The sequence below is a fragment of the Poecilia latipinna genome, unplaced genomic scaffold (genome assembly GCF_001443285.1).
Source record: "Poecilia latipinna isolate Pla-1442-1.1 unplaced genomic scaffold, P_latipinna-1.0 Scaffold24, whole genome shotgun sequence".
Taxonomy (NCBI): Eukaryota; Metazoa; Chordata; class Actinopteri; order Cyprinodontiformes; family Poeciliidae; genus Poecilia; species Poecilia latipinna.
The window spans coordinates 134,107-151,051 of record NW_015112640.1 but is presented as its reverse complement, the minus strand read 5'-3'; the positions used below and the strand labels follow the sequence as shown (position 1 = coordinate 151,051).

The window sequence follows — 16,945 nt, the reverse complement described above, 5'->3', positions numbered from 1 at the left end:
AGGGGGGCTGGGCTCTGCCCCCCAACCCAGGCCTGAACATTGCCCAGGCTCTGCAGACTCAGTGAAGCTGTGAACCAACTATTTTATACAAATCAGTATTATTCACCACTGCACTCCCCCCCTCCCCCGCCCCTCTGTTAAGAAACAAGTACTTGTATGTAATCCTGATTAGAAGTGTACACAATATACTTTTGGATTTGTGTGCTGTTCAGCTTTTTCTTATGAAACGTCGCCACGCAGTAGTGCATTAGTCTGTGCAGACGCTGCAGATGGCTGGTGGTTCTGCAGGCCAAAGTCCGCCTCGCTGCAGAGTGATCAGTGATCTCTTGCTATGACGCGGCTCACCTTTTGCGGTCTCACTGCTTCTCGGATTTTTTTGGGGCAGTTTTTTTCAGTGCATTGTGTTCTGTGTCCTGACTGGCTAAACGGTCTCCGAGCTCCTTCTCTACCTGTGTGCCAATAACGTTACAGTATTTAAATAGAAGTAATACAGATTGGCCATTCAGGAGATGAAAGCTGAAAACTTTGAATGCCTGCTGGAAAAAACTGTGGCCAGAGGCAGTGTTAAACCTGACTGGAAGCTTGCTTGACGAGATCCGTCACTCTGCCATGGATACAGCTGTGAATGTCGCGGGGCAGGTTGGAGGAGACGCTTTAAGGACATGACTCCGGATCACATCAAGGCCCAATTGATGCACACACACATCCACTGATCTGAAAGCAGGTTTTGTTCTTTGGTTTCAATGTAGAGTATCTAATTATGCTGTGCAATAATTGTAAAACATAAAGATAACTCTACTTCGTGGATTTCGCTTATCGCAGGTTGTTTTCAGAACACAACCCCTGTGAAAAACAAGGGATCACTGTATTAAAGTTAATCAGTTACAGACATTGTTCTGAGTTATCTCCATTTACATAAATGTGATTGTCTGACACTACGAGAGGATAATGAAACTGATCCTATTCACTCTTCTGTAATTCAGTTTTGCATTTATTTATTTATTTATTTATTTATCTATTTATTTATTTATTTATTTCCATATAAAAATGCATCCAGCAAGAGATTTTTGTTTTTGTAGATGAATGTGAATAAGCGTAGGGATGGATATGGATTCTTCTACAGTGCACATAAGAATATTTGGTCTACATGTGGTTCCCTTCTTTATCCTCCTTTGAATTAAGTTAAAACTTTTTTTTTCTTTTGTGGGAACATTTGAGTTTGACCAGCTGCTGATCTTCTGGCTTCTCTTTTTCCATATGAAATGTTTTTTTTTGTACACATTTTAGTTTAGCTACAGATTGCATCAAGCCACATTCTAACCAGACAACATTGATATGTATTGTCCTTATTTGCACTTTGGGGTGCTGAAATGTTTTATGATCTGTCGAATGCATTTACCCTGTGTTTGCTTTTATCAATAAAAGTACCATTAAACACATTTTTATGATTTCTTTATTACTTTTGATTGGGCTCCAACGATGACACATGCAGAGTGGAAAAAAAAATTAGACTTTAACCATGATTTACTTTTATTGTTTGTGTGGAGAGCTGCTCTTGCATGAGTTTGTGCTGCAGCCGACTGGTTGGTAATCCAGAAGGTAAACTAACATTGATATGCTGATGTAACTCAGCTGGCAGTGCGAGTTTCAGCTCAACATGATGTCATGTGCTCAACAGATTCAACGCCAGAGCTGAAACTAAACTCAGTCATTGGTGGTGGTAATTTTTACTTTGTCTACATTTTGCTGATGGGTTTTATGCCTTTATTCCTTTTTACAGCAGATTTTTAAATCCCATGTCAGCCTCTCTGAAGGGAGATGTCTCATTTGGCAAGATGGGAGAGTCCCTCAGCCTTGGTTAGCAGGATTCTACCTCGGTGATTTTGACAATTCAAATTTTAAGAGTTCCCATTTGTTACAAAATGTTCTTTCTACCAAAGATTTATGCCAGAAGCGTTGGACTAAAGAATGAACCATTTTAGACATCGCCTCATGTTTAAGGACAGAGCTGTTCAGTTTCCAATAAGACCCCCCAAGGAGGAGTACTGGGATTCACTCGTTTGAATTGTTCCTTGATGCCTTCTCAGGCGGTGGACAATGTCTGTCATCTGAGATTTTCTGTTGCGAGTCAGGTAACATGGCACAGAAGATGTTCACAATTTTGGGTTGCCTTCAGTTCCATCTCCTCCCATAACTATCCACCTCATTCAGTTTCAGTTGCAGTTCAGCAATGTACCAGTCATAATTTTCGTTGGAACATTTGATCGCTTTCATGTCGGTTTTAAGAGATTCAACTTCTGCAAAAGCAAAGTCTATGGATTATTTTCAGGGTTTCGATGTCATACCATTTTTGTAGTTCAAAAGTTCCTTCTCTTTGCGTTTCTTTCCCTGTTCGTGTAGTTTCATGCTAGCAAAGTATGAAATTGCACACTGCGGTGTTGTAGCTATATTTAGCTTGGCTGTATTGGCTGTGCGTTCCGGTCGGCAGAAAGGTTAGTTATAATAACATTAATAGAAGAGGGCGATCTTTAAGAGTTCGTGAGATTGTTCACAATATATTCGCGGATATTTAGCGCATTATATAGAGGATCAAGGTATGAAAGTAAGGATAGAGATTTGAAAGGCTGCTCAAGCACTGAAGCTTACGTTTGGCTCGGTCGCCATCTTGCTCGACAACCTACCTGAGTTTCGGTGTGGAGGAGGAAGAGAAGGAGGAGGAGGAGGGATTTAAGGGCCGAGCCAAGTGAGGGAGAAACGTATTCACACGTATCGGCTCCGCAAGGTGTTTAGTGGGATAAACGTTTTTACAGTCATCGTTTTTCGTCGGCCTGCCTCGTCTGAGTTGACTCTACGTGGAGTGGGTCTGTGGGAGTTTGGACCCGCACACGGGACACGGACGGCTTCCTTCCCAGCTGCCCAACAAGCAAGGCTTACTCCTACTTAAACACAGGTAAGTTTGATCGTTTTTACAAAACGCGCTTCATTTTTCTTTCCTGTCGGTTTTCTTATAGCCAACTGTGTGTTTTTTAAGTCGCTTTAATTATATTTTTCTGTATTTAGTCGGCCAGGATGGCGGTCACCCCGCGACGCGTCCGCCTCAAGCCGTGGCTGGTGGCCCAGGTGGACAGCGCTCGGTACCCGGGTCTGGTTTGGGTCGACCGGGAGGCCATGCGCTTCAGGATCCCCTGGAAACACGCCACTAGACACACACCCCAACACGAAGACGAGGACACCATATTTAAGGTAAATATTTATTTAGATTGTCTCGGCTGAAGGAAAATCGGTTTGAAATGAGAAGATTTTATCTTGGGACTCACGACTATATATACTGATTATGCTTCATTCATTTAATTTTTTTTATTGCCTTTTTGCTTGTTTGCTAAGAGATCCCGACTTTTCTCGAGACGCTGAGAAACTTTATCCGTATCAGGATCGGTCCATATCGACATAATCACAGTGATGGAGGACACTCTATAGATGTATAGATTTTTATTTCGAGCTTGAGCATAAAGGCATCAAATCAGTCCTTGACATCAGACATGGTTTTTGTATAAGTGAGGCATCTGAAGAGGGTTTTCAGTGCGCAGGGACTCATTCGGTGCAAGTCCTATTCCGACTTAGTTTTGGTTGAATTCATTCATAACCAGCTGCAGAACCCTGGACAGCTACACGGTTACCGATGGATGTACGCTAAATGCAGAGAGCATGAACTTCGTGTGAGAAAATATGTGCTCTTGGTGTAAAAGGAATTGGAACCCCAAGCGTGGCAGACGGAGAAATTACTTTTGTCTCTTTGCATTATGTCTTCCTTAGGGCCGCAGAAAATGATGCTAGTCGTCCATTTCGCGGGATCTCGAGAAAATAAGTCGGGATTTCTTTTCTCTTTTTCTCAATGGCTTCGTAATAAACGGCAACAAGCATATCCTGCGTCTATTTAAAAAAAAAAAAGCATTTAGCGTTTTAGACATTGTGTGATATATTTTCTGTAAATACACTTAAGCTGTTTTTATTTTTCCTGAAAGTTGTGATAAATAAAACTGGTGACTTAAATTAAATGTGTCTTTAACAATCAATTGTCAGCATCTGTCGCTACCAAATATTGAAGTATTTTTAAAAACATTTGTTTTATAAGGTTTGATTTTGATAGTACCTCTGTAAAGCTACCTGAGCCCAGAATATAGCCTGGTTAAAGTGATCACATGATCATTTTCATGTCTGATCAGATTTTTTTTATTCATTTTAGATTTAAAATGTCATTATTACAAGTCTTTAATTCAGTTGAAACACAACTTTCCCAACCCTTGCGTTTATTTTGTTGCACGTCTTCTGCTTTTTGCACTTATTGTGATCAATGCAACACCAATCGGTAAATATTTAGAACAATGAGACGTTCTGGAACATATAAAAATGTAATTGATCTCGTTTCTGTGACTGCTTCGTCCAGGCGTGGGCTGTGGAGACCGGGAAGTTTCAGGAGGGAGTTGATGAACCTGATCCCGCCAAGTGGAAAGCCCAGCTTCGGTGCGCCCTGAACAAAAGTCGGGAATTCAAACTGGTCTATGACGGCACCAAAGAAGTCCCCATGAATCCCTTAAAGGTGTACGATGTCTGCGACATCCCACAACCCAACAGTGACCAAAGTAAGTACAAAGTTCTTCAGATGTTCTAGGGATTTTCATTGTTTTTCCATCTGTCAATGTTTTGTTTTCTTTTCCTGATAGCTCCTTCAGATGCAGGATCACATACTCTCTACGATGAGGATTTTGGAGAGGATCCCACACCAGATTCTCTTCGCCCAAATCCATCCACTGGTGATTGTTACAGCCTTATATTGTTGCAAATACGTGGAGGAATTGATGGAAAACAAAAAAGACAACTCCTCTGTCCTCTTTCATCTTTTAGGCACCAGTCCTTCTCCACTCATGTGGCCTCTGATGGGTTCCAATTCTTCCATCCAGCCTCCCTGCTGTCCACCTTCGAATGAGGTCTGGCCCAGAGAGGAGCCCGCAGATGTAGAGCTGCCCCCCACAAACATGGATGAGCTGCCCCCTGCCCCTCTGCCTGACCCCATCCTGCAGCCGGCTCCTCTTTCTGACGTCTTTGCCTCTCCAGAAACGTGGATCAGCTCCCTCCCAAGTTAGTGTGAACAACTTTATCCCCTTGCAGAAATCAACTTTGTGTCACACAAAAATTAGTTGACTGAAATTTGTTTTGAAAGTTTAGCTGCAGAATTCAATTCCAAAAAAAAAAAATCTAAATTTAGCAAAATAAGGTTTTAAAAACTGAAAAGGGCATGAAATGTTGATGCCTTTCTGGATCAGGTTCTCTAAAACAGATGGAAGTGATTTTACTATCCATCTTTTCTTAAATCATCCACAAACAGGTTAACTTTGCCAGATCATCTCTTTGTCTGCCTGCAAGTTTTTCTGTTTTTTTTAACCATCATGTTTATGGTAAATTACTAAATCACACTTTAATAAATAATTTGCATGTATTAAAAACCATTGATCAGTCATTAATAGACTTGCTAAAGACCCAGTTTCCAGACCTTCTGGGAAATCATCTGAACATGGAGATTTACATCTGATTTTACAGTCCCTCATTTTACCGTCTCCAGTTTTTGTATTTTGAAAACATGAACTGCAGCCTCGGGGTACACAGTTGCACGTTGCCATGCAGAAGTGACTAAGCTTGTAAAAACCTGTTGAAGTGTTTTGTCATTCAAAACACTCCTCCTTTGAGGAGCAAGGTTTGCTATCTCGATCTCCACTAGGATCCCTTTCATGAATGCAGACTGCATGCAAGGTGGAGATAAGAACTCCTGCAAGCCCACTTAAAAAAAAAAACAACTTTGTTGCACTTTTTGTATTTCAGGTCATGAAATGGGAGTTAAAAACAAATGGTGGATTCAAGCCAGAATTATCCTGATCTCTACGATTGTTTGGGGAAAATATACGACGGACAAACTGAAGAGACAAAAGTATTTTTGGAAGTTGTGCATCATATCTGGGGTAAAATCACCCCAGAAAAGTGACTATTTGATTTGGAGCTACTTTGTCTTAGGATCTGGGTGACTGGTCATATTTGATGGAAGCATAAGTTATGTGTCAGTTCATCATGCAAACTATTTCTTAGTCCAACACTCCTAAGAACGGATGTAAATGACATTGTTGTGCTGAATGCAGGGAGTCGGGAAGAACAAGACCTTCGTAAAGAGACAGACGCCCAATTTAAAGGTGTTAAACTGCAAAGTCAAATTTCTTTTAAGTCGTGTTTGACAGATGCAGCATTTTTATAACTGAAGTAGTAACTTGTTTGTGCCATTTCTGTGCTTTAGAGGATCTCTAATTTGGTGTCTGTCTGAACCAGTGACAGACTTGGAGGTCCAGTTCCTGTACAGAGGGAAGGAGGTGTCTCCCACCGTGACTGTGAGCAACCTGCTGGGCTGCAGGCTGTTCTACGGGGACCTGGGGCCCATCCTCAACCAGGAGGAGCTGTTTGGACCCGTGAACCTGGCACAGCTGCGCTTCCCGACCACGGAGCACATCACCAACGACAAGCAGAGGATCTTCACCAATCGGCTGCTGGATGTGATGGACCGAGGTCTGATCCTGGAGATCAGGGGCCACGATATCTACGCAATCCGCCTCTGCCAGTGCAGGGTGTACTGGTCGGGCCCCTGCGCTCCAAACCCAGCGGCGCCAAATCTGATAGAGCGGCAGAAGAAGGTCAAGCTCTTTTGCCTGGAGTCGTTTCTCAGCGGTAAATACAATTAAGAGAACTGAATATTAAAACGAGAGAGTATCTTTACCAAAGTAGCACATTTAAAATGTTGATGCAGACCCAGAGGGTCGTCATTTGAACTTTTCTAAAGATTAATGCAATATTTTTACCATCAGAGGACAAATATCAATTTGTGTCATCTGTCCCCACAACCTATAGCGGCCATGAGGAATAGCAGTAATGGAGTCTAAAAATAATTTTCCAGTTTTGGACAGACTTTATTTCCTGCTTCTTTGTCCAATAGTTGGATTGATCTGTTTGTCCATCCATTAATCATCGATCCATGGATGATTTATTTATCCTTCTACAAATCTCTATCATCCATCTACACATCAGTTCATCTCATGTTTATCTGCCCATGTTTTTATGACCCATTTATCCATTTTCCATAGTGAAATAAATCTGCAAAAGAATTTAAAGTTCTAAAACGTTAGTGTGTAGGAACCCTGTGATGATGTTTTAGAGTAACATCATAACTATAGTTTTCCTTTATTTCTGTTATGCAGGTGTTATAGCGCAGCAGCGTGGCCAGGCGACCAGCCCTCCTCAGTTTGAAATCAGCCTCTGCTTTGGAGAGGAATATCCCGATGGAAGACCCAAAGAGCGAAAACTCATCATGGTCCAGGTGAGAAAAACAGGAATTTAATTTGTACTTTTTAAATGAAGAAACATTCAGAAACTGCAGTCACAAAACCACACCATTTTGATTTCATAAAAACCCAGCANGCTGCAGAACCACCAGGGCCAGGCTCTGCAGTCAGTGAAGCTGTGAATCAACTATTGTGTACAAAACATCAGCTTTTTCTTGTGAAACTGTGCTATGCAGATGGCTGGTGGTTCTGCAGGCCAGTCAGTCCATCTCACTGCAGAGGAATATATATTGTAGAGAATAAAATCATTAACTTCTGGCTTGTCTTCTCTTGTCCTCCTGAATTCAATGATTCCATGTGTGGAAATAAAAGCCACATAAAAATGACAGTCAGTGCTCCACATCATACATTTTCAGAGTTTATCCTAACATTTAAAAGTATAAAATCACATTGACAACACACTAAAACAGACATTAATTTACCTGAGACAAATGGAAAAGGAGGTGGAAAGCAAAGATGTCTTTGGAGAATTTCAAAAGCAAATCTAGTTTGTTCCTCACGTGCACAAACTTTGATAGTAACAGCATATTCTTTTTAATCTATTCAAATAAAGCGTATCTTTGTTCATCCAACCAGGAGCTGTCTCAACCCTCTTAAATGTTAAACTCCCTACAATTTGTTTTCAAGATCAAACACCAGTTGTCACCTTTAAATAAAGTGGAAGCAGAGCTTCTCCTCCACTGACATGAACTTGTGCTGTTTTATGGCTTTTCACAGATCAGTGTGAAAGCTGGAACTTCTGATTCCCACACAAAGGGCAGATCAGAAGCTCTAGCGGGCAATCTGCTGTAACTACAGGTAAAGGTCAATGGGGCAGATTAAGTTATTCTGAAAACTAATTGGGACATTACAATAAAGACATGTTAACTAGGAGGGATTATAAATTTGTGTCTTACAGATATTCTGTTTTCAGTTTTACACCAGCTGCTTAAATCTTATCAAGGTGGTCAAAAGGTTAACCCACTGACACAGTTTACTCAATCGATATGCATGTGAAAAAAAGACCAGATTTACTGGAGAAAAATGTCTGAGAAATGCAGAACATAGCTGACAGTATGCTGACATCTGCTGGTGACTTTCAGTCAAGCCTTCATTCAAGGTACCAGATTTTCTTTGCATTTATTGCAGTGACTTTGGTCTTAATGTATGAATATTCTGGGAGGGTTTGAGGGTCTTTGAGCTTCAAAGGTATTTAAACAACTCCAGGCCTGTTTTTGTGTACCCATCTTTAATATCTGATTTTTTTTTTCAACTTTTCTCCCCATATTTATTGGTTTGCTTTAGCTAGAGTTATCAGCAGAAATGATGGCATTTATTTATAGATTAATTGTATGTTTTTAAAATACACAGCCCTGGAAAGAATTAAGAGCCACTGCACTGAGCCCCGTTGAAAACCACCTGGTTTTTCCACCAAATGTTGATCTCTGAACTCTTCCTGAATTAAAACATTATTGTTGTTGTTTCTAAATGAACATGAACTGGTTTTCTTTGCATTATTTTAGGTAGGAAAGCACTAAATTTTTTGTTATTTTGACTCTTTCTCATGTTCTGCAAATAAATACTAAATTGTTGCTTGGAATTTCAGAGACATGTCAGTAGCTCATAGAATAAAAGAACAATGGATATTTTACTCAAACATATAACTATAAAATAAAATCAGAGAACTGATCATTTTGCAATGAACTCTTCATTTTTTCCAGAGCTGCATATATTAGTAGCTAACAATTTTACAAAATTGGAAAGATAAACTTAGCAGAAAAAGAATTTACTCCTGTGTGCTTCTCATCAAACACATTTTCATACAGTTAAAGATATGCTTCAAAGATGCAAAATGTTTATTTTCAGGATTATGATGTCATTAGTTTGTGTAAAGTGAAGCCATCTAACCTAACCGCTTCATCTTTGGCAGTAACAGAGCCATCAAGCCCTAACAAACAATCTTTTATCACTGTGGATGAATTTTAAATTTCTCTACTTAGCAAACCTTTTCACATTTTCTCATATCGGATGGCTTTTAAGCTTGAATAACATTTCTCGGGTAAAGCTTCACCATTTTAAATTGGTGTAGCATTACATTAAATCCATTTTAAGATGGATTTAACTTGTTTAGGTCTCTTCAAAACCTGCTTTATGTCATGGCTTATATCCAAAACCCAAAGTTTTTCTGCATTTTCTTGGGGTGTGAATCAGACTTTTCTTATAAACTCTTACCTAGAAAATCAAAACCTTAACACGATGCACACTAGATTCTTTTTTTTAAGCTTTGTTGCGCTTGAAGTGTCTTGAAGGTTTTGGGGATTTGGTTTTGTGTACGTCTGTGTTTTTGCTGTTCCTCTTTTTATTTATCTGTTTTACTCTTCTTGTCTGTTTGTTACTAATTTTTGTTAGATGTTTCTCTTTCTGGTGTTTCTTTACTTCAGCCCCCCTGTGGTGCTCCCCAGTTGTCTTATTTTATTATCCTTTTATGTCTGAGTCTACGTCTATCACTCGTTGTGTTTCTAGTTGTTTATTTCTTTGTTTAGTCCTTTTGGTAATTCTAATTTCTGTGATCCTGATTTCTCCTTGTTATTATTTTCTCAGTTCGGAAACAAGGCTGTATGGAGTCTCTTTCTAGTTTATTATGAGTCTTAGAGTTTATGTAGTGTTAAAATTATTTCCAGCTGCCCTTGTTTTTCCTCTCTCACTTTTTTGTGTTTCCCTGAGTATCTTCCCAGTTTCTCTGTCTCCTGCTCCAGCCACTCTCTCCTTTAATCAGTCTCATGAGCTCATGTCTTTGTTTCGCTTTCCCACTTTCCCTCTCATTCTCTACCACAACTTGCAAGATCCTCATGTTCACTCCTGTCTTTCCTCATGTCTTTAAGCTATGACTTAAATGATTCTGAAGACAAAAGTTTGTGCAACATGGTCACAATAATCACTTGTAAGTTTTTAAATCCCTATTTAGACTCTGCGTTATCTCGAACCTGTCTGAATCCGACATGAAACGATGAAAATCATCTGAGAAGCTGCAGACGGCCGACACCGAAATGACTCACCTTGAGCCATAACCCACACAGTCTCCCCTTCAGTGCTTTCCAACACCCCCATCTCTAAACACATTAGCATCACAGAGGCAACAGGAGCATGAATCTCTGAGGACAGAAACTAAATATGGAGATGCGGAGGACACGAGGGGGAAGGCTCCACAGGGTTTCAGGGTGTGGTTTTGTAAATATCAGCCTGGTTTGAATCCTTCTACTCACAGAATCATCATCCAACAGTTTCTTTGTTTTGTTTTTTTTTTTTTTTTTTTTTTTTTTTTTTTTTGTTATTGNTATATATATATATATATATATATATATATATATATATATATATATATATGTGTGTGTGTGTAATGTTCTGTCAAGAGTGTATCAACTCTGTCTAGACACCGATTTAAACCACAGCAAATGACGTGAAGTAAGGTTGACCATTTATTGTTGGCTTCCTCTTTACATGCTGCAGTGAAAACTGCAGACAGAATGAACACAAAACAATACAAAACTTAGTTCTGTCTGAGCAAACCTTACATACAGTACATACATTTAACACAATTATGACCTCTGCAGTCAACTGAAATGTACCATAAGCAGTCAAATGAAAAATACCAGTCACAATAATGAAACATTAGCGTTTTAACAAAATAATATCTGACACATCTTAAGTAGCATATATCTTATCATAAAACATCACTTACAGCATTACTTCAGCTGAGCTTCTTTGTGGATGGCAAAAGATTAAATGCTGAAGACAAAATAATATCCAGCCATGATTGCTGCAGCTCCAAAAACCCCCAGGAAATTACTGAACACGAAGTTAGATACTGCAATGGTTCTTCAAAATAAAAGCCTTCAAATTTACTGCAGCTACAAATAACTAAAAATGCCATCAAACTTACTATATCCATAAAGTATTAAAGAAAAATGCTGTAAAACAGTACAACATATCTATGTATCTATCTGTCTATATATATATATATATATATATATATATATATATATATATATATATATATATATATATATATATATATATATTATGTTGCATCCAAAAAAACAGATGGAAAGTTGAAAGGAAGGAAAAGGTGCAGCAGAAAAATCTGAACCCTTATCAAGGATTACTGAGTGAAATGAATGTAAATGAATGTGTGTACCGGTAGTTAAGCCTAAAAGCCTGAAATTTTGCTAATTAGGCCCAGATTCGTGCTTAAAATATTTCGTTTGATTTACCAACATGCTTCTCATGAAGGCAGCTAAAGATTACAATGTGACCCTGCAACATCAACTCCTTAGATTTCAATATTTAATACTAATAAATTGTGAAAATAACAATAGAAACAACAAAAGCTGGCCAGCCATTACAAGACCTGTGCAACTGTTTGCCACTTAGCAAAAACATCCTGGAGTCTTTCTGCATGGACTTTGGATGTGTAGTTATGGGTACTGCGGCTTCCGCCAACAGTTCAAAAACATTGGCGCTTGAGGACTGGGTGTCAAACTCCAGTCCTCAAGCGCCGTTGTACTGCAGTTTTTAGATGTGCCACAGAAATGAAATGGCTTAATTAAATCCTCCTTGTGTAGATATGTTCTCCAGAGTCTTGCTAATCACCTAATTATTGAATTCAGGTGTGGTGCAGCAGATGTACATCTAAAAGTTGCAGGGCAGTGGCCCTCCCCGACTGGAGTTTGACACCTGGCTTGTCCTTAGGTGAGTGTGTTCATGGCTGTTTGTCCTCTCTCTGTGTTGGGCTGGAGAACTTTCCAGCCAAACACCAAAAATAACATATTTTAATGTTATTTTCAATTATAAAAAAATGTATATATAAACTTTTTACTACTCGGTTTATGTCAGCTTAGTAGCTGCAATACTTTAAAAAAACAAAAACCTCTTGCATGTCAAGAAAGGTAGAGCACATATTTCTGTAGTTATGTTCAGCTCGGGATTCTCTTCGTCTTGGACTGAGTCGCTCACATCCTGTCCACTTGTTGTACATCGTGACAAACCAACACCGCGCTGCTCAGAAAGTGTATGAGGTTCCATTTGTGTCAAAAATAAGTAGAAGTCATATGACACAAATGGAACCCCATACTAGGGTGTGTCGCCGGCGTGACGTCACGTCTGCTACCTGAGTTTCGGTGAAGAGAAGGGATTTAAGGGCCGAGAAACGCACTCGCACGTATCGGCTCCTCAACGTGTTTTAGGGTGATGAACGTGGAGTGGGTCTGTGGGAGTTTGGACCTGCACACGGGACACGGATGGCTTTCTTCCCAGCTGCCCAACAAGGAAGGCTTACTCCTGCTTCAGCACAAGTAAGTTTGATCGTTTTTTTCAAGAGCTTCATTTTTCTTTGTCGATTTTCTTGCCGCATTATTACTGCTCGTTTAAAGATTCATGAATCTTTTGGAAGTAAATCAGTTGCACGGTGGTAACAAGTTAAAGGCCTCGCTGTCGGTCAGACGTCAGAAGCCAGGCAGCTTCCATACGTTTGGAAAATCCGTACTTGCAGGATTTGTGGTGTTGCATTGTTTAGTGGTTTGGCAGTTTAGAAAATTACACTCATAACAGGGCGGACTGGCTGGTTTATAGCCAACTGTGTGTTTTTTAAGTCGCTTTAATTATATTTTTCTGTATTTAGTCGGCCAGGATGGCGGTCACCTCTCGACGCATCCGCCTCAAGCCGTGGCTGGTGGCCCAGGTGGACAGCGCTCGGTACCCGGGTCTGGTTTGGGTCGACCGGGAGGCCATGCGCTTCAGGATCCCCTGGAAACACGCCACTAGACACACACTCCAACACGAGGACACCATATTTAAGGTAAATATTTATTTAGATTGTCTCGGCTGAAGGAAAATCGGTTTAAAATGAGAAGATTTTATCTTGGGACTCACAACTATATGCCTTTTTGCTTAAGAGATCCCGACTTTTCTCGAGACGCCGAGAAACTTTATCCGTATCAGGATCGGTACATAACGACATAATCACAGTGATGGAGGACACTCTATAGATGTATAGATTTTTATTTCGAGCTTGAGCATAAAGGCATCAAATCAGTCCTTGACATCAGACATGGTTTTTGTATAAGTGAGGCATCTGAAGAGGGTTTTCAGTGCGCGGGGACTCATTCGGTGCAAGTCCTATTCCGACTTAGTTTTGGTTGAATTTATTCATAACCAGCTGCAGAACCCTGGACAGCTACACGGTTACCGATGGATGTACGCTAAATGCAGAGAGCATGAACTTCGTGTGAAAAAATATGTGCGCTTGGTGTAAAAGGATCCCCAAGCGTGGCAGACGGAGAAATTACTTTTGTCTCTTTGCATTATATCTTCCATAGGGCCGCAGTAAATGGTGCTAGTCGTCCATTTCGCGGGATCTCGAGAAAATAAGTCGGGATTTCTTTTTTTTTTTCTCCTTGACCCCTTTGGGGCTCCGTAAAAAAACGGCAACAATCATATCCTGCGTCTATTTTTTTGCGTTTTGTACATTGTGAAATATTTTCTGTAAATGAACTTGAGCTGTTATTTTTTCTGAAAGTTGTGATGAATAAAACCGGTGACTTAAATTAAATGTGTCTCTAACAATCAATTGTCAGCATCTGTCGCTACCAAATGAAGTATTTTTAAAAACATTTGTTTTATAAGGTTTGATTTTGATGGTACCTCTGTAAAGCTACCTGAGCCCAGAATATAGCCTGGTTAAAGTGATCACATGATCATTTTCATGTCTGATCAGATTTTTTTTATTCATTTTAGATTTAAAATGTCATTATTACAAGTCTTTAATTCAGTTGAAACACAACTTTTCCAACCCTTGCATTTATTTTGTTGCACGTCTTCTGCTTTTTGCACTTATTGTGATCAATGCAACACCAATCGGTAAATATTTAGAACAATGAGACGTTCTGGAACATATAAAAATGTAATTGATCTCGTTTCTGTGACTGCTTCGTCCAGGCGTGGGCTGTGGAGACCGGGAAGTTTCAGGAGGGAGTTGATGAACCTGATCCCGCCAAGTGGAAAGCCCAGCTTCGGTGCGCCCTGAACAAAAGTCGGGAATTCAAACTGGTCTATGACGGCACCAAAGAAGTCCCCATGAATCCCTTTAGGGTGTACGAAGTCTGCGACATCCCACAACCCTACAGTGACCAAAGTACAAAGTTCTTCAGATGTTTTAGGGATTTTCATTGTTTTTCCATCTTTCAATGTTTTTGTTTTCCCGATAGCTCCTTCAGATGCAGGATCACATACTCCCTACGATGAGGATTTTGGAGAAGATCGCACACCAGATTCTCTTCCTCCATATCCATCCAATGGTGATTGTTTACAGCCTTATATTGTTGCAAATACGAGGAGGAATTGATGGAAAACAAAAACTAATCTTTCCTCTTTTAGGCACCAGTCCTTCTCCACTCATGTGGCCTCCGATGGGTTCCCGTTCTTCCATCCAGCCTCCCTGCTGTCCACCTTCGAATGAGATCTGGCCCAAAGAGGAGCCCGCAGATGTAGAGCTGCCCCCTGCCCCTCTGCCTGACCCCATCCTGCAGCCGGCTCCTCTTTCTGATGTCTTTGTCTCTCCAGAAATGTGGATCAGCTCCCTCCCAAGTTAGTGTGAACAACTTTATCCCCTTTCAGAAATCAACTTTGTCACACAAAAACTAGTTGACATTTGTTTTGAAAGTTTAGCTGCAGAATTCAATTTCAAAAAAATCTAAATTTAGTAAAATAAGGTTTTAAAAACTGAAAAGGGCATGAAATATTGATGCCTTTCTGGATCAGGTTCTCTAAAACAGATGGAAGTGATTTTACTATCCATCTTTTCTTAAATCATCCACAAACAGGTTAACTTTGCCAGATCATCTCTTTGTCTGCCTGCAAGTTTTTCTGTTTTTTTTAACCATCATGTTTATGGTAAATTACTAAATCACACTTTAATAAATAATTTGCATGTATTAAAAACCATTGATCAGTCATTAATAGACTTGCTAAAGACCCAGTTTCCAGACCTTGTGGGAAATCATCTGAACATGGAGATTTACAGCCGTTTTTACAGTCCCTCATTTTACCGTCTCCAGTTTTTGTATTTTGAAAACATGAACTGCAGCCTCGGGGTACATAGTTACACGTTGCCATGCAGAAGTGACTAAGCTTGTAAAAACCTGTTGAAGTGTTTTGTCATTCAAAACACTCCTCCTTTGAGGAGCAAGGTTTGCCATCTCGATCTCCACCAAGATCTCTTTCATGAATGCAGACTGCATGCAAGGTGGAGATAAGAACTCCTGCAAGCCCACTTAAAAAAAAAAACAACTTTGTTGCACTTTTTGTATTTCAGGTCATGAAATGGGAGTTAAAAACAAATGGTGGATTCAAGCCAGAATTATCCTGATCTCTACGATTGTTTGGGGAAAATATACGACGGACAAACTGAAGAGACAAAAGTATTTTTGGAAGTTGTGCATCATATCTGGGGTAAAATCACCCCAGAAAAGTGACAATTTGATTTGGTGCTACTTTGTCTTAGGATCTGGGTGACTGGTCATATTTGATGGAAGCATAAGTTGTGCGTCAGAAAATCCTTTAGGTCAGAGGTTCCCAAACCAAATTTTGCTGCGACCTGAGTGGGAACCGTCGGATAAGGCTTGTTGGTGTTCCTGCTAAATCCTGAATATGCCCAATTTGGGTTGTCTTGGCCTTTTTATCGCAGCCTGTGTGGTTTCCCTTACTGGGAAAGAGAATACAACCTGTTGAATGTGACAGGTAGCCAATCAGAAAGCGCTGTGATGTAAGAACAGAGGGGAATCCCAAACAGCTGACATATCGCGCAACTGAGAATCCAGTGGATATCAGAGATGACATGTGGAAATGTTTATTATTATATGTAAAGGTCATTTTTAACTGAATAAACATATGTTTATGTTTATTCAGTTAAAAATGTTAACTATGAAAAAACACAGTCGCCTCCAAATCATAGTGCAGCAAATAGAGCGGCTGCTCCCGCTATCTATTATCCACCGCCTTTTCTTTTTGTTACGTCTTTTATCTCTTAAAATGACTCCACAAACTGTCACTATTGAACTACATCGTCATCCGTGTTTGGTCATTCCAAATTCCCGTATGCTATGTTGGGGGTTTTACTGGATTATCCTCTGGAATCGGGATGTTCGTGTGGTGTGTTCCTCCTGCCTTGGACACACGAACCGATCGAACCTGTTGGACTTTTATCAGCTCTGTGGTCACAGAGGTTTGGAGAATCGGCCGACATTCTTAAATCTTGCCGTCTCACAAGCTCTACTCATCTCCTCTCGACCACTGCCCAAAAGCTCTGACTCTGGTCGCTATGGTAACTTTTACATATCCCTTCAAAATAAGATACAGATGCGCCACAAAAACGAGCATTTTACTTTCGTGAAAATTTTAACTCACGATAATGACTAACGGAGCCCTGAGCTTGTTTCTCTGCAACGAGACGGTAACATCAGGGAGTGATGAGAGACAAT

The 16,945-nt window shown here is 40.1% G+C and overlaps 2 protein-coding genes across 7 annotated transcripts in view; both read left to right on the top strand.

Annotated features, from left to right (window-relative positions):
• The first annotated feature begins 2,811 nt into the window (after positions 1 to 2,811).
• Positions 2,812 to 7,555, top strand: LOC106950121 (interferon regulatory factor 6-like). The gene is made up of 8 exons (XM_015036770.1): positions 2,812 to 2,950; positions 3,061 to 3,243; positions 4,445 to 4,640; positions 4,722 to 4,811; positions 4,903 to 5,136; positions 6,370 to 6,762; positions 7,290 to 7,408; positions 7,517 to 7,555. Exons 2-8 carry the CDS (start codon positions 3,070 to 3,072, stop codon positions 7,553 to 7,555), a joined length of 1,245 nt encoding a protein of 414 aa, XP_014892256.1. The 5' UTR covers positions 2,812 to 2,950; positions 3,061 to 3,069.
• A 4,851-nt stretch (positions 7,556 to 12,406) lies between these two features.
• The window catches only part of LOC106950215 (interferon regulatory factor 6-like), a 33,396-nt gene continuing 28,857 nt past the window's right edge, over positions 12,407 to 16,945 (top strand). For 2 of the 6 annotated variants that reach the window (XM_015036938.1, XM_015036925.1), the window contains exons 1-3: positions 12,407 to 12,763; positions 13,090 to 13,266; positions 14,406 to 14,601. In XM_015036938.1, the coding sequence (XP_014892424.1) occupies positions 12,710 to 12,763; positions 13,090 to 13,266; positions 14,406 to 14,601 (427 nt within the window). In that variant the 5' untranslated portion in view covers positions 12,407 to 12,709. Of the gene's footprint in view, positions 12,764 to 13,089; positions 13,267 to 14,405; positions 14,602 to 14,670; positions 14,765 to 14,843; positions 14,954 to 16,945 lie in introns of all 6 variants that reach the window. The other 4 variants (XM_015036930.1, XM_015036947.1, XM_015036959.1 and 1 more) reach the window with 4 other exon arrangements.

Excerpts from the sequence above, each read along its gene's own strand:
- LOC106950121 (XM_015036770.1), top strand. The coding sequence starts at position 3,070 with ATGGCGGTCACCCCGCGACGCGTCCGCCTCAAGCCGTGGCTGGTGGCC. Across the intron at positions 3,244-4,444 it reads ACGAGGACACCATATTTAAG|GCGTGGGCTGTGGAGACCGG; the intron begins GTAAATATTTAT and ends TGCTTCGTCCAG. Across the intron at positions 6,763-7,289 it reads CCTGGAGTCGTTTCTCAGCG|GTGTTATAGCGCAGCAGCGT; the intron begins GTAAATACAATT and ends TCTGTTATGCAG.